Source organism: Engystomops pustulosus, chromosome 4 (assembly GCF_040894005.1).
Source record: "Engystomops pustulosus chromosome 4, aEngPut4.maternal, whole genome shotgun sequence".
NCBI lineage: Eukaryota > Metazoa > Chordata > Amphibia > Anura > Leptodactylidae > Engystomops > Engystomops pustulosus.
The window spans coordinates 76,585,571-76,611,333 of NC_092414.1; the positions used below are offsets into that span (position 1 = coordinate 76,585,571).

Consider the following 25,763-nt stretch of genomic DNA (forward strand, 5'->3'; position numbering starts at 1 on the left):
ACCCGGCTCTGTCTCTGCTCAGTCTCATCCCAGTGAATGATGTTTCCTGTTCTTGCTTAATACAAGATCTAATATACAGTAGTAGATAATGATGTTATAATATTTTTATGTACAATGTTTTATATGGATAAAAATCACATGTTGCCATCTATCATTCTGTGTTTTATCTTGAAATGCAGTACCTACTGATCACAGTGTGGGCCACTGTTAGGAAACCCAGTAATCCACTGATCAGGAAGTTGATTGCCAAATGATCCAACACATATATGTTGAGTCATTAAACTCTTGTTTATTGTTGATCACATCTCTTTGTACTTAGATTATGTGCTGCTTATAATACAATACCCTTATCCACTCTTTATTAGGTAATGCAACCCCTGTAACCCCAGTTGTGCTCCTTCTAGGGCAGTGATGGCGAACCTTTTAGCGACCGAGTGCCCAAACTGCAACCCCAACCCCCCTCTCATTTATCCCGAGGTGCCAACCAAAAATTAATGCAGTATTTTATTGCTCCCTGTTCTTCAACAACATGGACACCAACACAATAGAAAGGAATAGGGAACTTTTTCATCATTGTAGCTTTTTTCAAGTGTCCTCCAAAGATAATCTGGCCCTGCCTACACATTCTCCCTCTTCTTTGTCCCAAGTAGCCAAGTTAGTATCACTTTAAAAGATCACTGAAAGCAGCATCTTTAAGTCGTTTGAAACTGCAGGAAAATGTTTTGAGTCCTGTCTGGTGTGCTGGGGAGATGGCCCGGGTGCCCACAGAAAGAGCTTGGAGTGCCGATCCTGGCACCCGTGCCATAGGTTCGCCACCACTGTTCTAGGGGATAAACCAGCGAGTGTCAAGAATAAAGCTCATCGCTTGGTTCAGTTTCTAACTCTATCCCACTAATAACCTTTAGTTATCTCACATGGTGTATCTGTACACATGTCTGTTCCCTTTATCTATACTGACACATATACAACTATACCGATCTTGTACAAATCCCATTTCCAGGTTTCTTACCCCCCTGTGAGCCCTCTGTCTACCTTTTATCCCCCTTTCTATTTTCTCTCTTTTTTTTTTTTATCGATGCAGTAGCTGGCTATGTATGTAGTTTTGCCGTGACCTATTCTAAGGCACCATTCTGTTTTCCTTCAATAAAATTTTGTTGAAACTAAGAATAATGTAAACTGTATGGGGATTAACAGCCAAACAGATGATCATTTGTCCAATCATATAGGGGGAGAGCCTAAATCTTATGATATATCCACGGTGGTGACTGGGGGATGGGGCTTTATCATACAAGGGCGCATAAAGCATCTCCCCCATAGAGTTCTGGGGTCATACCTTTGAAATGAGTGAAGAGTTTTTAATAAAACTAACACCAAATCAGGGGCATGCAGGCAATGTAACAAAGTATATAATGTTAGGCTTGTTAACATATCCTCATTCACATTCAGATTAACATAAATGAACAATAAAATAATATTTGAAAACACAAGAAAAAACCTGAGCAATTTTAAGTCCTAAAGTTTATTTCATAAGGGTCAAGTGGATTTTTGACTATGCTTCACTTGTTTAAAGTGCACAATTTTTAAAATAATAATGCTTTTGTCCATGGTTATCAATTTAGAATACACCTGTATATGACAATGCAAAAAAAAGAAAACAAAAACGTAACTCAGATGTGCAGCAGATTTACATAAAACTCAGTAGGAGAAATTTTGTAATAAATTAAAGGATTATCCAGGATTAAATATTTTTCTCTACTGGCCCTATGAAGCATAAAAATGATAAAGAACTTTATTTACCTCTCTCCTAAGTTCCGATGTTGGTATACAGAAATGGTGATGTCACATCAAGATTGTGCACCTAATATAGACTGCAAAATCTGATATCTATATATCAACAAAGGTTTAAGTTCTTTATTATTTTTACATCACCGGGGACCAATAGTAAAAATAAAAAAGTTAATGAGAAACCCCTTCAAATAACAATACTACACCGAATACTAATAATAATGATTATTATTATTAAAATGTGAAAACTTTATGGACTGTTTGATAATTCTGGTACATCTGTCCTAAGATCTTACTCCACTTTTTAACTCTCCACCTCTAATGGAGTAGAATTGTATTTTTAAATGTCTAACTTGATAAATCTCACTTAACTGCCCTATTCCGTATTTAGTTGAAGGCAGAATTCTGTAGCACAGTAGAGATGAACTTGAGGTCTACATAAGCAAACAGTACTAACTTTTCTGGAGTAATACATGGGTTGACATGTCTTAGTGAACGTAGTTCTCAATGTAGAACATGTAATACTGTTCTGAGGCTAATGTGATCCAAACATGTTTTGTGCAACTGGTGTATTAAATAAATGCTTTTCTTCAATGTTTTTCAGTTCATTCATGAGGTCGTTGATTGATCATGTGGACTTCAAGGCATTGGAGCTAAAAATGTATAAGGCTAAGGTATGAAATTACTAACCCAATTCTTCTTTTGATCCTTTTCTTATGCTATCTGCACATGAATGATCTGTAGAAATGGACCTCTTCCATGGACTATGCACAGAGCAGTGAACAAGATTCCTTGCATAAAAGCAACTATTAATGAGTGCTGACACTATAAAACTGTTACACTGCAGCAAGTTTCTTGAATTATGAATACATGAATAAAGACTATTGTTATTACTATACACAGATGGATAAATGTGCTCCTTATTCTACCACAAAATAAAACTGGATAGCAAAAGTCATTCACTTAGATAACTATTGAGTAGGGATGAGCGGACGCTAACCTGCAGTTTGGGTCCATGCCTAACATTGCGAGTCTAACGGTGTTAACTGTTTTTTTTATAACACATTTTATTTGATTTTCGAAACATACACATACAAAACTTTACATAACAGGCCGGTTAACCACAGATGGAGGGGTTTAAAGGGGTGTTCCCACAAAGACAAGTTTCTTAAATGTACTCAGGATTACAAAATAACACATTCTCTAATTCACTGTTATTAATAAAAACACAGCATTTCACAGATATAATTCCAACCAGTCTAGTCCTAGTGTACACAATTTCAGTCGCCCCTGGTTTCCTACCCTGTATCTTCTGACTTTAGGGTCGGCAGCCATGTTGCTTTTCTGTCTGACGCTGTGGGGCTGAACTGTTCTCTGCTCTCTGCCTCTAGTCCCTCCCCTTTCATTCCAGGAGGAGCTCACACTGATGCACATTGACTACCTGCTGGCAAAAATCAGCTGTGAAAGAAGAGCTACAAGATGCATGCAGATACGTTCTTTATCCAGGGAGGAATAGGGAGGCAAAGCAGATCTACCAGTGTGTTGTGGCAGAGTAGAGATGTTGCAGAGCTGGAGAGTGCCATTGTGTGTAATATCTATCTCATGGATGTCATCATCTCTTATCTCTGATCTGTACAATGTTCAGAAGGTAAATGAAAGTGTATATAAACCTTGTAACCTGATAATCTAACCACATTGTCAACTCACAGAACTAGATGGATCATATAGTGTCTTCACTGGCCATCACTGAGTTATAGGAGCTAACACAGCAATAAAACTGAGTAAAATTGTAAAGTCAAAGGTTAAAAATAATCTTTATTGTGTTAATATCACTATCAAGATCACCCCTTTAAATGCAGATGCCTACGGTATCGCTCCCTGATGATATCATGTTTTTTAGCATTCATTTAAAAGAGGAATGAGCATTTGGATTCAGAACTTAATGAGCCCACTCATCCCTACTGTTGACCATATTTTGTTATATAGAGAACTGTAGCTACCCCCAGCCTTCTATAAATTGTGTAATAAGCTGCATGTATATTTTTACTAAAGAAAAGAGAAATTTCTTCTGTCAGGCACCAGTCATAGCCTACCGTTTACTGGAAGAAAAATATACGAGCCTTGCCCTATTTTCCCCACTATTTGCAGTTAGAGGTCTGATGGGCTGTATGTCCAATGTCTATTTTCCATATGATGAACTTGATTGGCTAGACATATAAATATTCTATTCAGAAGTCAAAGCCTTAATATAGGGCTTGAAACATCCAAAAAGCCCAAACCATCCTGATCATGAAACTGTTAACACGGTGGCTCAGGTTAAGATTTACATAGGAGAGAAGAAAAAAAGGTCCAGACAGAGGAAGACAGATCCTTGTTTACAACAATTTCTTCCAGCATTAGAATAAGATTTTTGTAACATTGCAATATGAGTAAGGTTTATGTTGGTTTTATTTGGTTGGTATAACTCTTGTGAATATTGTATTGCCATTGAATTCACTATTTAGACTGATTCAGATTAATTGCCTTACCCTTGCTGGTTTACAATGAATGTACTAAGTAATAGTAATAGTAACAACTGTAGCTGATGGTCTGCATCCCGACCAATGTCTAATGATGTCTAATATTATGCATGCTGTTCACTAGCATATGTTTTTTGTCCTGGATTCATGCTGCATGTCACAAAGAGAAGGATGCTTGGCAGCCTTTAAACAGCTTTTTTTGTGTGCGTATGTGTACTTTGTTGGGGGAAGGGTTCGGGGATGGGGAGAGAAGACAAAGACGGCATTTAAACTGATTTCCTTGGGGAGTTTTTGAAAGGCAAATTTGATTGTTTAAATTAAATTTGAGGCCCAGCCTAAAATCTTTACCTTGTTGTATTCCTCAAGTATATTAGTCTGTAGATTCCTATTGCTTTATGAATATTGTTTAATTGTTGTATGAACTCTGGGATTTACTTAGACTTTTTGTTTTACTTTTATTGGAGTCCCACTTAAGAATATTGTGTACACAGAGCTAAAATTATTCATAAATATACATAAAATCAAATATAGCTGTACACATTATGCAAATATATATATATATATATTTCTTTCAAAGTACTTGGGGACATACATTGTAAATGGAGGAAAGGAGATTTAGAAATATATGTAGGAAAGGGTTTTTCACAGTTAGAGTATTTAAACAATTTAATGTCCTAACTAGAGATGAGCGAGCACTAAAATGCTCGGGTACTCGTTATTCGAGACGAACTTTTCCCGATGCTCGAGTGCTCGTCTCGAATAACGAGCCCCATTGAAGTCAATGGGAGACTCGAGCATTTTTCAAGGGGACCAAGGCTCTGCACAGGGAAGCTTGGCCAAACACCTGGGAACCTCAGAAAAGGATGGAAACACCACGGAAATGGACAGGAAACAGCAGGGGCAGCATGCATGGATGCCTCTGAGGCTGCTTAATCGCACCATTATGCCAAAATTATGGGCAACAGCATGGCCATGACAGAGTGACAGAATGAAGCTAGATAGCATGTAAAACATCCAATAATTGATCCTGACACTATAGGGGACGGCATGCAGAGGCAGCGGCAGCAGCGGCAGGCTAGAGAGTGGCATGGCGACATACTCTAAATGGACTCAGGCTTCAAACCAATGGGTGTCAGAGAGGAACCAAAGGAGGTGAGCAAGAAGCGCTCAAATAATATCGGTACATGATAAAAGTTTGCCAGTATATTTTGTGGATTACACAGCAGGGTGGCGACAAAGTTAACATGGAAGCCATGAAAACAACCCAAAATTCTGCCTGACACAGCTCGTTTGATAAGGGGACCATGTATGGAGGCAGTGAACTAGTAGTAGATTAAAGGTGCTGCAGTTAAAACTATGTTAGTTGGATCTTGGCATGGAGCTGGCGCTCCGCTGCCAGGCGAGCTTTCGCCAATCCAAGCCCCTGTCTCTAGGCTACTCCCCAAACAGCACTTCTAAGAACCTTTTGTATAAGATCAAGTGTAGTAGCGTTCTTATAAGTTTGGGATATGGCGGGTGAGGGGAATGTAAACAGATGCGCAAGAAGCGCATGATGCGCATGGAGCTGGCGCTCCGCTGCCAGGTGAGCTTTCGCCAATCCAAGCCCCTGTCTCTAGGCTACTCCCCAAACAGCACTTCTAAGAACCTTTTGTATAAGATCAAGTGTAGTAGCGCTCTTATAAGTTTAGGATATGGCGGGTGAGGGGAATGTAAACAAATGCGCAAGAAGCGCTGAAATAATATCGGTAAATGATAAAAGTTTGCAAGTATATTTTGTGGATTACACAGCAGGGTGGCGACAAAGTTAACAAGTTTGATGTGGAATGCCTTGTAATAGCTCTTGGGCGGTGTGCCTTTTATCGCCTAGGCTCAGCAGTTTGAGCACCGCTTGCTGTCGCTTAGCGACGGCACTGCTGCTGTGCCTAGAGCTACCGACTGATGGCGCCATGGCCACGGATGGTAATTCGGAGGAGGAGGAGGTGGAGGAGGGGTGGGAGGAGGAGGAGGTATACTAGACCTTTGATACCTGGACCGAGGTAGGCCCCGCAATTCTCTGCGTCGGCAGTATATGACCAGCCCCAGGGTCAGACTCGGTCCCAGCCTGCACCAAGTTAAGTGTAGTAGCGTTCTTATAAGTTTGGGATATGGCGGGTGAGGGGAATGTAAACAGATGCGCAAGAAGCGCATGATGCGCATGGAGCTGGCGCTCCGCTGCCAGGCGAGCTTTCGCCAATCCAAGCCCCTGTCTCTAGGCTACTCCCCAAACAGCACTTCTAAGAACCTTTTGTATAAGATCAAGTGTAGTAGCGTTCTTATAAGTTTAGGATATGGCGGGTGAGGGGAATGTAAACAGATGCGCAAGAAGCGCTGAAATAATATTGGTAAATGATAAAAGTTTGCCAGTATATTTTGTGGATAACACAGCAGGGTGGCGACAAAGTTAACAACTTTGATGTGGAATCCATGAAAACAACCCAAATTTCTGCCTGACACACCTCGTTTGATAAGGGGACGATGTATGGAGGCAGCTATATGGACGACTTTTGGAGGTAGCAATGGAGACAACGTGTGGAGGCTGCTATGGAGACAATTTAATTTGGATAGTGCCTGTATGTGGCAATCCAAAAAAGTTTTCAAACCAGAGGAGCAGGTAGGTGGCCCTCCAGAAAAATGAAATAGATTGAGTGCCTGTATGTGGCAGTCCAAAAAAGTTTTCAAACCAGAGGAGCGGGTAGGTGGCCCTCCAGAAAAATGAAATAGATTGAGTGCCTGTATGTGGCAGTCCAAAAAACTTTTCAAACCAGAGGAGCAGGTAGGTGGCCCTCCAGTAAAATGGAATAGATTGAGTGCCTGTATGTGGCAGACGGCAGTCCAAAAAAGTTTTCAAACCAGAGGAGCGGGTAGGTGGCCCTCCAGAAAAATTGAATAGATTGAGTGCCTGTATGTGGCAGTCCAAAAAACTTTTCAAACCAGAGGAGCAGGTAGGTGGCCCTCCAGTAAAATGGAATAGATTGAGTGCCTGTATGTGGCAGTCCAAAAAAGTTTTCAAACCAGAGGAGCAGGTAGGTGGCCCTCCAGAAAAATTGAATAGATTGAGTGCCTGTATGTGGCACTCCCAAAAATTGTTTAAAACAGAGGACCGGGTAGGTGGCCCTCCAGAAAAATTAAATGCATAAAGTACTATAGCTAGAGCCAGTGGGCCCTGTCAAAAAATAGCCAGTTTCCTCTGCTTTACTGTACAAAGAGGAGGAGAAGGAGGAAAATGAGGAGGAGGAGGAGTGGATAAAGTATTCAGGTTGAGCTTCCTTCACCTGGTGGAGATTGGAAATTATGAGAAATCCAGGCTTTATTCATCTTAATAAGCGTCAGCCTGTCAGCGCTGTCAGTCGACAGGCGTGTACGCTTATCAGTGATGATGCCACCAGCTGCACTGAAAACCCGCTCGGACAAGACGCTAGCGGCAGGGCAGGCAAGAATCTCCAAGGCGTACAGCGCCAGTTCGTGCCACATGTCCAGCTTTGAAACCCAGTAGTTGTAGGGAGCTGTGTGATCATTTAGGATGATGGTATGGTCAGCTACGTACTCCCTCACCATCTTTCTGTAAAGATCAGCCCTACTCTGCCGAGACTGGGGACAGGTGACAGTGTCTTGCTGGGGTGACATAAAGCTGGCAAAAGCCTTGTAAAGCGTACCCTTGCCAGTGCTGGACAAGCTGCCTGCTCGCCTACTCTCCCTCGCTACTTGTCCCGCAGAACTACGCACTCTGCCGCTAGCGCTGTCAGAAGGGAAATACTGTTTCAGCTTGTGAACCAGGGCCTGCTGGTATTCATGCATTCTCACACTCCTTTCCTCTCCAGGGATGAGAGTGAAAAGATTTTGCTTGTACCGTGGGTCCAGGAGAGTGAACACCCAGTAATCGGTGCTGGAATAAATTCTTTGAACGCGAGGGTCACGGGATAGGCAGCCTAGCATGAAATCTGCCATATGCGCCAGAGTACCAACGCGTAAGAATTCACTCCCCTCACTGGCCTGACTGTCCATTTCCTCCTCCTCCAACTCCTCCAACTCCTCTTCTTCTGCCCATACACGCTGAACAGTGAAGGACTCAACAATGGTCCCCTCTTGTGTCTCGCCAACATTCTCCTCCTCTTCCTCCTCATCCTCCTCCACCTCCACCTCCTCCGATATGCGCTGAGAAACAGACCTAAGGGTGCTTTGGCTATCAACAAGGGAATCTTCTTCCCCCGTCTCTTGTGACGAGCGCAAAGCTTCCGACTTCATGCTGATCAGAGAGTTTTTCAACAGGCCAAGCAGCGGGATGGTGAGGCTGATGATGGCGGCATCGCCACTGACCATCTGTGTTGACTCCTCAAAGTTACTCAGCACCTGACAGATATCAGACATCCACGTCCACTCCTCATTGTAGACTTGAGGAAGCTGACTGACCTGACTACCAGTTCTGGTGGAAGTTGACATCTGGCAGTCTACAATCGCTCGGCGCTGCTGGTAAACTCTGGATAACATGGTCAGTGTTGAATTCCACCTCGTGGGCACGTCGCACAACAGTCGGTGAGCGGGCAGTTGGAGGCGGCGCTGCGCTGCCCTGAGAGTGGCAGCATCTGTGCTGGACTTCCTGAAATGCGCACAGATGCGGCGCACCTTCGTGAGCAAATCAGACAGATTGGGGTATGTCTTGAGGAAACGCTGAACTATCAGATTTAACACATGGGCCAGGCATGGCACATGTGTCAGTCTGCCAAGTTGCAGAGCCGCCACCAGGTTACGGCCGTTACGTCACACACAACCATGCCTGGCTTCAGGTTCAGCGGTGCCAGCCACAGATCAGTCTGCGCCGTGATGCCCTGTAATAGTTCTTGGGCGGTGTGCCTTTTATCGCCTAGGCTCAGCAGTTTGAGCACCGCCTGCTGTCGCTTAGCGACGGCACTACTGCTGTGCCTAGAGCTACCGACTGATGGCGCCATGCCCACGGATGGTAGTTCGGAGGAGGAGGTGGAGGAGGGGTGGGAGGAGGAGGAGGCATAGTAGGCCTGAAACACCTGGACCGAGGTAGGCCCCGCAATCCTCGGCGTCGGCAGTATATGACCAGCCGCAGGGTCAGACTCGGTCCCAGCCTCCACCAAGTTAACCCAATGTGCCGTCAGCGATATATAGTGGCCCTGCCCGGCAGCACTCGTCCACGTGTCCGTGGTCAGGTGGACCTTGTCAGAAACGGCGTTGGTCAGGGCACGGATGATGTTGTCTGACACGTGCTGGTGCAGGGCTGGGACGGCACATCGGGAAAAGTAGTGGCGGCTGGGGACCGAATACCGAGGGGCGGCCGCCGCCATGAGGTTGCGAAAGGCCTCAGTCTCTACTAGCCTATAGGGCAGCATCTCCAGGCTAAGCAATCTGGAGATGTGGACATTAAGGGCTTGGGCGTGCGGGTGGGTTGCACTATATTTGCGTTTCCGCTCCAGCGTCTGGGGTATGGAGAGCTGAACGCTGGTGGATGCTGTGGAGGATCGTGGAGGCGACGATGGGGTTTTTGTGGCAGGGTCCTGGGCAGGGGGCTGACTATCAGCTGACACAAGGGAAGGAGCAGTGGTGTGCACGGCCGGAGGTGAAGGGCTTGTTGCCACTGAGTGGGGTGTTTAGCATTCATATGCCTGCGCATACTGGTGGTAGTTAAGCTAGTAGTGGTGGAACCCCTGCTGATCCTGGTTTGGCAAATGTTGCACACCACAGTCCGTCGGTCATCCGGTGTTTCCTTAAAGAACCTCCAGACTTCGGAAAATCTAGCCCTCGCCGCAGGAGCCCTCGCCACGGGAGCTTCACTAGTTGACACATTTGGCGCTGATGCACCAGCTCTGGCCCTGCCTCTCCGTCTGGCCCCACCACTGCCTCTTCCAACCTGTTCTGGTCGAGGACTCTCCTCTGTCTCAGAAGCACTGTGTTCACCCGGCCTATCAACCCAGCTTGGGTCTGTCACCTCATCATCCTCCGATCCCTCAGTCTGCTCCCCCCTCGGACTTCCTGCCCTGACAACAACTTCCCCACTGTCTGACAACCGTGTCTCCTCATCGTCGGACACCTCTTTAGACACTTCTTCCACTACGTCAAGAAGGTCATCATCACCCACAGACTGCGACTGGTGGAAAACCTGGGCATCGGAAAATTGCTCAGCAGCAACCGGACAAGTGGTTTGTGAGTGTGGGAAGGGTCCAGAAAACAGTTCCTCAGAGTATGCCGGTTCAAATGGCAAATTTTCCTGGGAGGGGGCAGACTGGGGGGGAGGAGGCTGAGGTGCAGGAGCTGGAGGAGTGCCGATTTCGGTGACATGGGTGGACTGCGTGGAAGACTGACTGGTGGACAAATTGCTCGAAGCATTGTCGGCAATCCACGACATCACCTGTTCGCACTGTTCTGGCCTCAACAGTGCTCTACCACGAGTCCCAGTAACTTCAGACATGAACCTAGGGAGTGTAGCTCTGCGGCGTTCCCCTGCTCCCTCATAAGCAGGTGGTGTCTCACCCCGGCCAGGACCACGGCCTCTGACCCCTGCAGTAGTTGGACGCCCACGTCCCCGCCCTCGTCCTCTACCCCTAGCCCTCGGGTTAAACATTTTTAAAATGAGAGTTATAACTTTAATTTTTTTTTAACTTTTTTTTGTGTTTTTTTGTTTTTTTTTGTGTTTTTTAGTTTTTAAAACCAAACGATGCTATCCTATTGCTATGGCTATTTTCTAGCCAAGTATGAAAGCACACTACTATGCCAGATGAGATGACGCTGAGTTATTAAACAAAATAATCGTAAAATAAAAAAGGAAATGGCAGACTGTGCCTAATTGAAATCCAACCCCTAATAAATTTTCCCACTTCGGTCTTTGCAATGGATATGTGCGTCACTAAGCGCAAAACACAGCGGTCGCAAGTCTCACTACAAATTGCTCACAATTTGCTAGTAGATGCACTGCAGCAAGTACAGCCACCAGCAGATCAACCAGAAATCAAATATATATAACGCTACTGTAGGCGTAAGTAAGCCGTTTGGATTCTCCTATGGCTATTTTCTAGCCAAGTATGAAAGCACACTACTATGCCAGATGAGATGACGCTGAGTTATTAAACAAAATAAACGTAAAATAAAAAAGGAAATGGCAGACTGTGCCTAATTGAAATCCAACCCCTAATAAATTTTCCCACTTCGGTCTTTGCAATGGATAGGTGCGTCACTAAGCGCAAAACACAGCGGTCGCAAGTCTCACTACAAATTGCTCACAATTTGCTAGTAGATGCACTGCAGCAAGTACAGCCACCAGCAGATCAACCAGAAATCAAATATATATAACGCTACTGTAGGCGTAAGTAAGCCGTTTGGATTCTCCTATGGCTATTTTCTAGCCAAGTATGAAAGCACACTACTATGCCAGATGAGATGACGCTGAGTTATTAAACAAAATAAACGTAAAATAAAAAAGGAAATGGCAGACTGTGCCTAATTGAAATCCAACCCCTAATAAATTTTCCCACTTCGGTCTTTGCAATGGATATGTGCGTCACTAAGGGCAAAACACAGCGGTCGCAAGTCTCACTACAAATTGCTCACAATTTGCTAGTAGATGCACTGCAGCAAGTACAGCCACCAGCAGATCAACCAGAAATCAAATATATATAACGCTACTGTAGGCGTAAGTAAGCCGTTTGGATTCTCCTATGGCTATTTTCTAGCCAAGTATGAAAGCACACTACTATGCCAGATGAGATGACGCTGAGTTATTAAACAAAATAAACGTAAAATAAAAAAGGAAATGGCAGACTGTGCCTAATTGAAATCCAACCCCTAATAAATTTTCCCACTTCGGTCTTTGCAATGGATATGTGCGTCACTAAGCGCAAAACACAGCGGTCGCAAGTCTCACTACAAATTGCTCACAATTTGCTAGTAGATGCACTGCAGCAAGTACAGCCACCAGCAGATCAACCAGAAATCAAATATATATAACGCTACTGTAGGCGTAAGTAAGCCGTTTGGATTCTCCTATGGCTATTTTCTAGCCAAGTATGAAAGCACACTACTATGCAAGATGAGATGACACTGAGTTATTAAAAAAATAAACGTAAAATAAAAAGTAAATGGCAGACTGTGCCTAATTGAAATCAAACCCCTAATAAATTTTCCCACTTTGGTGTTTGAGGTGGATATGTGTGTCACTAAGAGCTAAACACAACGGTAGCAAGTCCCCCTGCAAATTCCTCACAATATGGTACTAGCTGCAAATAAAAAAAAAAAAGTATAACGTTATTGTAGCCCTAAGAAGGGCTGTTGGGTTCTTGGAGAATCACTCCTGCCTAACAGTAAGCTAATAGAACACCCTAACGCTTTCGCTGACCAGCAGCAGCTCTCTCCCTAGCGGCATCCAGACACAGAATGATCCGAGCAGCGCGGGCAGCGGCTAGTCTATCCCAGGGTCACCTGATCTGGCCAGCCAACCACTGCTATCGACGTGCAAGGGTACCACGTCATGCTGGGTGGAGTGCAGAGTCTCCTGGCTTGTGATTGGCTCTGTTTCTGGCCGCCAAAAAGCAAAACGGCGGGAGCTGCCATTTTCTCGAGCGGGCGAAGTATTCGTCCGAGCAACGAGCAGTTTCGAGTACGCTAATGCTCGACCGAGCATCAAGCTCGGACGAGCATGTTCGCTCATCTCTAGTCCTAACCCAAGAGGTAATAATGGCAGAAGATGCTGGTGCCCATGTGCTGCACTGTTAGGTGCTGCAATAGGTTTACCTGCAGCAGCTAACATGTTAACTGCTGCAATCAGTGCCAGTATAATACAGCTGATACCTGCCATGTATGGAGTGGGCTCAGTCCATACACCACTCTCCACATGACTGCCGCACTGAAATGACAGGGTTTTATCACAATACACTGTATGAATGATCAGGCCCCGTAGGGTTCAAATAACAGCCAAAATAATTATTTGATAAAAATAAAACATTTTTTAAAGCATATATGGAAAAGGTCTGCAGTGTTAAGGGGTTAATAAACTATATAAACTATATTACAGAGTTTACTATTATCATATACACTGCTGATTTATGCAATTTCATAAAAAAAAACTTTAGTTACTTTGTGCTTTAAAGGAAATGTCATTTTCTTTCAATATAGTTTTTATATTAAATTTATATTAAGTTTCTGTCACCAGAAACCTCCATTATACATCGCGCACAAAACAGATACAGGAATTCCAATGGTTGAGGGTTTTGTATGATTCTGCAATGCCGTAAAAACATCTTTTATCCCTAATCAGTTGACTTCTGTATCCAGTTAGGGAGACAGGGAGAACTTTTGGATCCAGTCAAGCTTTCCCCGCTTCCTCTCTACGCTCTAGACACCTAAATGCCCCATCCTATTGCCCCTTCACCCTGCCCTCTTCTCCACATCACTACCCTCCCACTCCCGATGGCCACACATGTGTTGTGCACCTGCTCAGGTACATCTGCCACATATGCCATGAGGCAAGATGAAGATCTCGCCTCAGGCAGCAGAATGCAGAGCCCTTTGAGGAGCTGCAAAATCTGCTACTAATGTGGATGATTCGGCGCTTGTTGCTGGCCCGAATCGCCCACCAGGTAAATAAGTGACACCTGCCTGCATCGATCCTTACTATGAAGGGACACAGGTGGCGCGTGATGATGTCACGCCGCTTGTGTCTCTGAAGGGAGCTGCCACTGACGATAGCCAGAGCAGAAGAAGGGAGTCGGTGCTGACGATAGCTGGAGGAGAAGAAAGGTGCCACCACTGACGATAGCCGGAGGAGAAGAAGCTGCGGTGCGCCTGTAATGTGCGATAAAGAGCAAGGCAGCCGTTCATCAATGTGAATGTGCATGCCTTTGGAAACTGGTGGGTAGTTATGTGGAGAAGAGGGCAGGGTGGAAGGGGAGTGCGGTGGGGCAGTAGAGAGGAGGCAGGTAGATGGTGACTGGATCTGGGAATGCTTCCCGCCTCCCTGACTGGATACAGGAGTCAACTCAGGAGGAAAAAAGATGTTTATTTGGCACAGTGAAATCTGCGTGGTGACAGGTTTCCTTTAAACTAGATTGTTATAAGTTCTTTTTTATTTTGAAAATATATCTTCCAGTTAGACCATCTTAGTATCTCCGGCATGAAGAGTGCCTGTAGGGGAGGGGGGAGATTAAGATTTGTCTTCAATATGCCAGTCTTAATAAATCCCCCTCTTATATGTCTATGCAAGGCCACCTGGGAGTTGCATATGGTGGCTGGAGAAGTGGAAGGAGGAGCTCTCTTTAACCCTCCCCTTTTCATATGGAACCGTGCAGCTGGGCCATAAGTATGATGAAATATAGGGCATGCTTTATCAGGCTGCAGGGTATGGTAACAAACATGTGAGCTCACTGTACCGTGCCATGCACAATGCACTTCTGTGGCAGCCACATGCTAGCTGCTATTCATTTGGCTAGCATACGGCCGCCATATATGTTTGTGAGCATGGGGCCTTAATAGAAGATGGAGAAAGAGTTGGATAAAGGCATCCTTTGCGTCAACATTTTATTTATTTATAAGGCAGAATTGCTTTGGGGAGGGGGCTTCATGCCCACAGAAGCACTTCTACCCTGCATTCTGCCTCCTCTGGTTCTGCCCCAAGTAGATGACATTGCCCAGATCACTGTACTTGAACATGCACACCTCACTCTCTCTTTCACTGCTGTCCCTGCAGCCAGGGCCCAAAATACCGAAGAGGCTGGCTTATGCAGATTTGGGCACGCTATGGTCCCAGTGGTTGGTATTGGGACCAGTGGGCGGGCCTACAGCCTGGCAGGTCTCCAGCAGGTGCTGTATGCAAGAAAAATGAAGGGAGCAGTTGATTCAAGAGGTTTCTCCCTGGGGCAACCCCTGAGGTGTACATAGGATCTCTGGCTGTTGAAGGATGATCACACAAAGGTACATTGTACAAATCAACTCAGGGATTTTTATTTGAACTTGAACAGCAGGCAATGGCCTAATATCAACAGAAGGTTCAGCAGAGCTGGAAAGCTTGTTTGAGATCAGAGCCTGGTAATTGCTTCAGGCTGGGCTGTAGATGGAGCCGAGTCCGGGCAGTGGACCTCTGCTCTAGCCTAGTCTCCTGACTGGCTCTAGGTGTCAGGCAGCAGGCCTGAGATAGCTCTGCTTCTTGGTAGTATGACACTGGCTTATGCCTCTCCTCTGCCTCTGCTTAGACTATTGACTCCCAGAGTCTGAATCTGTCTCGCCCACCAGGGGTTTTTATACTTCCCTAGTGAGGTGGCAGCACTCACCAACCAGCTTCCAGTTTGCTTTACAATAAGAACACAGCATGTGATTAGATTAAAGCAATCAACAATCTAACTCTTTCCTTGCTAGGCAGTGGTTGACAGCTGCAATTACAGAGTTTACCAGGGCAGTAGCTTCTGAGTGAGTTGCACAGGCTTACCAGACAGATCCTGCCAAGGAGTGGGCGTGCTATTCCCAACAACTACCCAGCCTATGCATTGGCAGGGGTGTTGCACAGGGATGGGAGCGAGAAACCAGAGCACCTCCACAAAGCCTGCTGATCACCAATGTATAGGTATGGTTTCAATGTCAATGCTCACCTCTAATACACTTAGGGGCAGATTTATCAAGCTGTCTATGGCAACCAATCACAGCTCAGCTATTATTTTACCAGTGCTCATAAATATTTAATAGGGGAGCTGTAATTGGTTGCAATGGGCAATTAAGAACATTCTTACTTTTGGACAGCTTGATAAATCTGCCCCATAAGGTACTGCTAAAGTTGCGCCTTCCACTATGGGGTACATGTATCATTAGGCAGGTGTGCCATTCTTAAGTATTTGCATGGAGTGGCTTTGTATCCAAATTTTCTACATTTGTCTTACCTCATCAAATAGATTTCAACATTTGGATTTTAGTGATAAATGAGGCGCATGTTTTAATAATTGGAAAGTGGTGAGAGTCCCCAAAAATTTGCACAAATAGGCAAATGAGATAATTTAGGGACATTAAAATGGCACAGATTGACAAAGAATGATTCTGTTCTACTTTTTTCCATATTTTTACACTAGAAAACTGACTGGATCTCAAAACTGGATGCACACCCCTGATAACTTTATTATTAAAGTATTATACACATATACATTGACATGGCTGTGGGATAGTTACAATGTTTATAACTAATAAATGACTTTGGTAATGAACTACAATCACATCCCAGATCCCAGACATCCGAGGCATCAGATATTTACGGATAATCATGTGTCTGCATAGATCTGTGCTGCACTAAAACAACTGTTGTGCAGCTCAAAAGGATACCATGAAGCACGGAAGTGAACTTAAAGAGTATAATGCTGACAGGTGTTGTCTAAGTCTTGTATTCTATCATTACCATTTTAATAAGACTGTAATAGACACACTGATAACTCAATGGGGTGCAAGGATCTCAATTTAACTGGCAGCCCCACATCAATGTACTACAATTTTCTGCCTTTGTTTTCCTCTTTTATGTTACTGAATTGCAATAATTACAGCTCATCGATTCACGTTTCCTTGAACCGTAGACTTAATTAGCTGCACGACCACAGCAAAAGAATGCCAGCCAAGAAGTAACTTTTTTGAAACTACTAATATTTTTGTGTTGTGACTATAACATTTTCTATATTATATTTATATAATTTATATATTTATATTATATTATATTTAATTGAACACATTAAGAACCGTTACAAAATTAAAACAAATTACTGTATAGTTTTAGTTATTTAAATTTGTTTGGTCTGCATAGGCTCTTATTAGGGGAATAATCCTTAATCTAAGTTTGGCATAGAAAAAAAAATATCTTTAACACAGAATATTTTACTGTGTCCCTACATGGTTCAGGTTACCTTCCGAAACATACTTAAATATGTGAAGATGTGTTCCTGCTCTCCGTACACCATAGATAATTATGCAACAGATTTTTATGGTGGTGTCCAGACATGTTGGATCAGACATGTTGGATTTTAACATGTCAATCTTTTATTCTCATAGTAGATTGGATCACTGGAAAAGACATAAATGGTAGCTGGGTACAGAAAATACAAGTAGAAGTGGGTGTATGTGGAACGCAACTCATGTTGTAGTAGGAATGGATAGGCAATAATGAAATGCTGACCCTTAAGGCTAATGCAGACCCGCTGGGTTAAGTGTCCGAGATAACAACAAGTCCAGGAAGTAGAGAAGAATCAGGGGTTAAAATGCGCTGTGAAGCCATATTCAGAAATCTGGTATCCAAGCCCTGAAAAAGACACAATTCCTGGCACAACGATTTCCCCCTTATCCACCTGAATGTGGAGGGGCCTGAAGGAGGTTGTGGCCGGTGGCGCAGTGGACCAGCATGGGGCGTTCCTGTTTGGGTGCAGACTATGGCGCAAGTCTAAGCCAGGCCGAACAGTCGCCGGCGGAGTTATTAGGAGGCTAGAGCCACATAAAGTTAGTCTATGATAAATCTCCCCTTAGTGAAAGGTTCTGGTAAGATCTATTATTTACTGCAAAGGTGTGCTACTTCCAGCCACTGTGACATACAGTGTTAAACAGTATTATAATGCCACTTTGTTACAGTCAAGAAAATAACTAAAATGCAAAAAATACACACATATATATCATATATATATATATATACTCACCGGCCACTTTATTAGGTACACCTGTCCAACTGCTCGTTAACACTTTATTTCTAATCAGCCAATCACATGGTGGCAACTCCAGGGCTAGAAGGGCTAGTCTGAGTATTTCAGAAACTGCTGATCTACTGGGATTTTCACGCACAACCATCTCTAGGGTTTACAGAGAATGGTCCGAAAAAGAAAAAACATCCAGTGAGTGGCAGTTCTGTGGGCGGAAATGCCTTGTGGATGCCAGAGGTCAGAGTAGAATGGGCAGACTGGTTCGAGCTGATAGTAAGGCAACAGTGACTCAAATCGCCACCCGTTACAACCAAGGTAGGCAGAAGAGCATCTCTGAACGCACAGTACGTCGAACTTTGAGGCAGATGGGCTACAGCAGCAGAACACCACACCGAGTGCCGCTCCTTTCAGCTAAGAACAGGAAACTGAGGCTACAATTTGCACAAGCTGGAATCATCTCAGACTGGTTTCTTGAACATGACAATGAGTTCACTGTACTCAAATGGCCTCCACAGTCACCAGATCTCAATCCAATAGAGCATCTTTGGGATGTGGTGGAACGGGAGATTCGCATCATGGATGTGCAGCCGACAAATCTGCGGCAACTGTGTGATGCCATCATGTCAATATGGACCAAAATCTCTGAGGAATGCTTCCAGCACCTTGTTGAATCTATGCCACAAAGAATTGAGGCAGTTCTGAAGGCAAAAGGGGGTCCAACCCATTACTAGCATGGTGTACCTAATAAAGTGGCGAGTGTATATTTAGCCAACCTCACTGCTCAGCTCCCTCATTTCTCCTCCCTCAGGAATTAAGTCAAGTGAGAACACGCCCCATGTGACTCAGTGAGTCTCCTGGAAATCTACTTTTTTAAAGGTGATTATAGCTACATCTGAGCTATCAATTTATATCTGTGGAAACCTGTCATTAGGTTTAATGGTAAAACCTGATGACAGGTTCCTTTTACATACATACCATTGTTAAATGTTATGACACTAAATATTTTAATAATTTTTGAAAATGACAAATACATTGGTATCTTATCTTATGTTTCTAATTGTATGCTAGACATTTTTGTGTCTGTGGGAAACAGCTGTGGGAAAATGAAAGCTGCGCTCTGATTGGTTTACATGGGTAACTAGAACAGTTTTGCTCTCAGACAGTTCTGATAAATCTCACCCAATGTTTTTGATACATTTTTTGTTGTATTTTGTCTTGCTGAAGTTGCCAATATAGTGTCCCAACATGTAGCCCTTGTGATTTATCTAATAAATTATTCCAAAATTGAGAAACGTTTTCTCTAATAATTTGAACCCCTGATTCTTGTCTACTCTCTCCTTCATGATAGATCAGTGGCTGTTTGGCAGTGTTTATTCTTTCTATAAATCTTTCTGGTGCTTTACCATACAACACAAGGGTGGAAACTCAAACAATTTGGATTTTAAAGTGCCCAATCTTTTATTGTCATGGGAGAAGGGAGATGTGTTGCACTCTCTTTGTCAGAGGTGCACCAAAAAAGAATTGGTGCACTCTATTGAAGCAGTGCAGGGAGCGCCAAATTCATGAAGAATGTGCGCCACAATTCCTTAATGTAGTGCACCCTGCACACTACACACATTGATAAATGTGGATCATAGTATAGATAGCAGCATAGTTATTTTACTAGCCATGGGTGTTCATGGAGAGCGGATAGTTTAGTAGATTAACATATGAAAACATTGTTGTATTAGTTATGCTAATAGATTTATATGACTTTCTATAGATTTTGCCCAAACAGGATAGTGATTTAATCCTTGGAGCTTTATTTCACCTTGTATTCATTTACTGCATCTGCAATCTATACAAGCTCCTGAAATAGCTATTTAAGAAACACAATGGATTTTTCCAGGAGCTATATAAAGGTGTATATGCTTTCTGCGATTTACTAATCACTATATCTTTAAATTACATTTATTTTCTCTCTTTTTCTGCTGAATCCACATAAAATTTCATCATTTAATACCAGAGTTAGTTCATGACAAATGAACATATTTTTAGCTTATGTGAAATACCTTTCAGTTAATATATTTTGCGGCCTCCCATTGATGACCTAACACTCATTATGCATAGTCTGCATTTGTCACATAAAATAGGGCACAGCAGCAGTCCATAGTCATACGATCTCCTAGGCTGTGGGGGCACTGCCACTTAATTTATGGGTTTTACTCCAATTGGATTTACTAGTTTTGCAAAATAAGACACTGAATCTGTATATGAGATGCAGTTTATTGGGTTTATTTGTGTAGGTGTCACATATTGATTCCTGGCATCCCTAGTTAAAGGGGTTGTCCAAGCCACCCTCTTTTCAGCTTCTGCTGACCGATTCTAGTTGCTGCCATTCTGGTTGATGGTTTCATGTCAAGGAATTCTGATGCCATCTTTAGCCTCAGTGGATACCTCTACACAAACAGTATGTCATTGCAGAGATGTCTAGAGGTAATTGCGGAGGCTAGTGATTGGTAGCACTGACCTGTCCTTGAACAGAAAATGACAATGATTAATTTGTATAAATATATGAATGGTCCATAAAAAAATATGGTGGTAAACTGTTCCAGATTAGATCAAATCAAAAGACGAGGGGGCACTGTCTCTGTCTGGAGAAATCCAGGTTTAATCACCAGAGGCGACAGGGCTTTTTTACTATGAGAACTGTCAAACTGAAATGTGGAATAGCCTGCCTCAGGCACTGGTCACAGCAGGGACAGCAGAGAGCTTCAAGAAGGGTCTTGATGCCTTTTTAGATCTAAATAACATTGATTGTTATGTTATATAGAATTGTTTCCCATAAATCTCTTCCTTCTTCCTTGGTTGAACTTGATGGACATGTGTCTTTTTTCAACCGCATAAACTATGATGATACTATGATACAATGGGAGCAAACTGAGCCATATTCAGTTGGTTAGTTTTATTTTAGTATTAATGTAGAGTGTTTGTTTTCTTCCAAACATAGAGTTTTGCATTTGTATTTGCCTAGACATAGAACATATTTCCAGTTGCATCTCAGTTAATATTTTTCAGAGTTATGTAGCAACATAGAGAGAGATATAAGGTTTATTTGAAGAACAAGAAATTTACCATGCTATAGGCGTTTCTACTTTAGGAGGGTAAGATACCCTAGGGGTATACTGGATTGTCAGTTACCAATTCTGAATATAGCATTGGTGGGGGTAGATTCAAAGTTGGATGACAACATGGTTAAGGCAGAATGACTGACTGACTTTCCGGCGTTTTCGGGTTTTGCGCGGCTGTGACAGATATATAACAGGGGATTGTGTTGCACGCGATCAGATTTTGACGCAGCTGCGCTTGCTTTTATTGTGACAGAGATTGGGGGGGGGGGCCTCAGACGATCTGACTGATTCGGACTGAGCACAGGATTTCACTTTCAAAATGTGTCGCAAGACCAAGCACTTACATGCACCAGGAAGAAGAAGGTGCACTCTGTCAGGATCTTAGTGAGTGAACTCCTCCAGACGGGTAAGTAAATGTGCCCCATGGACTACAAAGGGAAGAAAAACAGGGGAGGGGGAGTAAGTGGGGTTGGTTTCAGTCATCCCGATTCATATCTCAGTTTTAACTCTTATTGTGTCTATCTACAGTATGTATCTGTCTGTCTATCTTTGTTTCTATCTATCTTTCTATCTAAAATTCCACAAAAGTAGGCAGTACTCTGAGTAAAGTGAAATAAGTAAGAAGTTTATTTCTCCTCATGTGCTTGAAAAAGGCTGACTGAAGCTGAAACATTGCACCAGGTGAAATAAAATCCTCTCTTTTTTCACTTTTTTGTGAGTGCTACCTTCTTATTTAGAGTGGAGATAAAAGGAGAGAAGGGGCGCTCCTATAGAGTAGTATTGTCATTAACAGTGATTGGTATAATAGTCTAGGAACTACTAACCTTCTGAAGTTGTGCTGCTGGGCACAACTCCAATGCAAGCATGGGGTGTATTTTTATATACACGTGGTGGCTTGTTCCTGCTGCCTTGCTCCTGGGAGTGTTCCGTTTCCAAAGTGGATGACAGTTCCCGGTAAGAAGATCCAAATAGTGGTAGGTAGGTAGGACCGTCCCGTTAAGTTTGTTCAGAAGTGATGTGACTTCTGAACAAACTTAACGGGAATGTCCTCCGGAAAGCACCGCACGCCAGGACCAGAAATAACTTATCTTTGGCAAAGTCTCCAGCGCCGAACAATCGCTCAATACCTACCACTATTTGGACCTTCTTATTTAGACTTTGAATGTGATACTCTTTTTAGGTCAGACTTAAGGATAGCACCCTATCTTTGTTTTTCCTATTTACTGTGCCGCTGTCGCTTATCATTTTTCTATTTTCTCTTTTCTATTTCTATCAGACCTATATATCTGTGTATCTTGTTTTTGTAAAGCTGGAATAGATTATTTTGTAATTTCTTGCAAAATAATTTCCTTCTTGCGGTCATTTTGAAGCCACTAGCTGATAAGTGAGCCATGCAACAATTGTTTGTAGCCCAAATATTAACAAACTGCCTTCTTTACAGTGGCCGTTGTGAACTGTGAACATAAAGCCCATTGAAAATGTTCAGTTCTCTGTTGATCTGGTCTTGCTAATTATTCTGGAGGCCAAGCAGCATATTATCACACACTAAGGTTAATGCCAGAAGATTACCCATCATTTTTGAATTGATTGTGAAAGTGGTGCAAACAGGTGCAGGCACAAAAAGAAAATGAAGGGTAAAAAGTAGAAGAATGAAAGCAAAGGACTATTAGCTTTAACCACAGTAAAATTAAAGGCTTCTTTAAATGAGAAGCATTCTTATATTACCAACTGAACATGTGCAATTAGACTGAAGCTTTAGTGGGAGAGACGTGGACATTTCCACACATATATGCCAAATCAACCCCTTTCATATGGCATTTTGAGTGTTTCTTTCATGTCCAGTACTTCTTATAGGACTTACTATGATTGCTAAAAAGAAGAAAAACTGTTCCTGGCACTTGCTTCTGCACTACATGTTTTTGCAATGTTTCTTTTGTGTTTGACAGAAATTATTTGGATCAGTCATTAGTTGTGTTTACAAAAATATATAGATCTCCACCTCTCCTGCAGAGCCCTAGGCCCCTTTAATTGCCTTCGAAAAACTCTAGTGCAAGTTTTAATATATACTGTATCTATATATATATATATATATATTTACACTCACCGGCCACTTTATTAGGTACACCATGCTAGTAACCGGTTTTTGCCTTCAGAACTGCCTCAATTCTTCATGGCATAGATTCAACAAGGTGCTGGAAGCATTCCTCAGAGATTTTCGTCCATAATGACATGATGGCATCACACAGTTGCCGCAGATTTGTCGACTGCACATCTATGATGCGAATCTCCCGTTCCACCACATCCCAAAGATGCTCTATTGGATTGAGATCTGGTGACTGTGGAGGCCATTTGAGTACAGTGAACTCATTGTCATGTTCAAGAAACCAGTCTGAGATGATTCCAGCTTTATGACATGGCGCATTATCCTGCTGAAAGTAGCCATCAGATGTTGGGTACATTGTGGTCATAAAGGAATGGACATGGTAAGCAACAATAATCAGGTAGGCTGTGGCGTTGCAACGATGCTCAATTGGTGCCAAGGGGCCCAAAGAGTGCCAAGAAAATATTCCCAACACCATGACACCACCACCACCAGCCTGAACCGTTGATACAAGGCCGGATGGATCCATGCTTTCATGTTGTTGACGCCAAATTCTGACCCTACCATCCGAATGTTGCAGCAGAAATCGAGACTCATCAGACCAGGCAACGTTTTTCCAATCTTCTACTGTCCAATTTCGATGGGCTTGTCCAAATTGTAGCCTCAGTTTCCTGTTCTTAGCTGAAAGGAGTGGCACCCGGTGTTGTCTTCTGCTCCTGTAGCCCATCTGCCTCAAAGCTCGACATACTGTGCGTTCAGAGATGCTCTTCTGCCTACCTTGGTTGTAACAGGTGGCGATTTGAGTCACTGTTGCCTTACTATCAGCTCGAACCAGTCTGCCCATTCTCCTCTGACCTCTGGCATCAACAAGGCATTTCTGCCCACAGAACTGCCACTCACTGGATGTTTTTTCTTTTTCGGACCATTCTCTGTAAATCCTAGAGATGGTTGTGCATGAAAATCCCAGTAGATCAGCAGTTTCTAAAATACTCAGACCAGCCCTTCTGGCACCAACAACCATGCCACGTTCAAAGGCACTCAAATCACCTTTCTTCCCCATACTGATGCTCGGTTTGAACTGCAGGAGATTGTCTTGACCATGTCTACATGCCTAAATGCACTGAGTTGCCGCCATGTGATTGGCTGATTAGGCCAGTTAGTTAGTAAAAATTGAACATGTGTTACCAGAGTGTTTTCAGAGTTGAGTCCTATCTGTCTGTAGCTCGTAGATTTAGTCTCCTCTGGATGCTGCTTGCCAGCAGGAAGTGCCTGTGAGCGTCTGTGTGTGAGCTCATCTTGGAATGCAGGGGGGCAATGCAGAGACACTGTATCGAGCAAAAAGGAGAAGATATTCATGAGAAGAAAATGCCATGCCCGATCCTAAGTCAGAAAATGTACAGTCTAATCCTGGGGCAACCTAAATTGTTTACACCAGGACTGATAGCGGCAGGTTGGAATAATAACTGTGAAATGCTGTATTTTTGTAAATAACAGTGGGGTATAGAGTATGTTATTTTCTTATCATAAATACATTTAAGAAACTTGTCTTCGTGGGAATACCCCTTTAACTGACTAGAGCAGATCACGTCATTTTGCAAATGCAATAGTTTGACAAGAACATTAAATTAGGGTATTGCTTGTAATACTGTCCCATAATATTATTATTACAGTGACTGAATATGACATTTTTTTGTCTAGTAGTATCAGTCACGGGAGATTGTTTGTCTTAAAGAGGTTATCTGAGTGCTTAAAAACATATATAGGTGGCCTGCAGCTGTAAAAAAATAAAGTAATACTTATATTCTCCAGCGCGCCTGTTGACCCACGCCACTGTCCATAGGTGTCATGCCACTGTGTGTTTACCTACCATATATATTTGAGTATAAGCCGACCCAGTATAAGCCGGGACCCCTAATTTTAACACAAAAAACTGGGAAAACCTATTGACTCCAGTATAAGCCGAGGGTGGGAAATGCATTGGTCACAGCCTCCCCAGTATATAGCTAGCCAGCCCCATGTACTATATAGCCAGCCAGCCCCCTGTACTATATAGTCTGCCAGCCCCCTGTAGTATATAGCCTGCCAGCCCCCTGAAGCATATAGCCTGCTAGCCCCTGTAGTATATAGCCTGTCAGCCCCTGTAGTATACAGCCTGTCAGCCCCTGGAGTATATAGCCTGCCAACCCCTGGAGGATATAGCCTGCCAGCCCCTTCTGTATATAGCTTGCCAGCCCCCTGTAGTATAAAGCCTGACAGCCCCTGTAGTATGACGCTCGCTGACATCAAACTACGTTTGAAGAGGACCTGCCAGGGCGGGGTAGGGGGCGTCTGAAGGTGAGTACACGGTTTGTTTGTTTTTCTTGACTCAAGTATAGGCCGAGTTAGGGTTTTTCAGCACATTTTTTGTGCTGAAAAATTTGGCTTATACTCGAGTATATACAGTATATATTTTTTAAAACACTCAGACAACCCCTTTAAACTCTGGTGGTCATTTCTAAAATATTTCAGAGGTCATAACAGAATATATTCCTTCCATTATGCATTATCAGTA

General features: G+C 43.2%; 1 protein-coding gene across 1 annotated transcript in view; it reads left to right on the forward strand.

The window, feature by feature from the left end:
* The window catches only part of LOC140129013 (uncharacterized), a 132,870-nt gene that overhangs the window by 106,157 nt on the left and 950 nt on the right, over positions 1-25,763 (forward strand). The window contains exon 10 of the mRNA XM_072150662.1: positions 2,390-2,459. Coding sequence (XP_072006763.1) covers positions 2,390-2,459 — 70 coding nt within the window. The remainder of the gene's footprint in view (positions 1-2,389; positions 2,460-25,763) is intronic.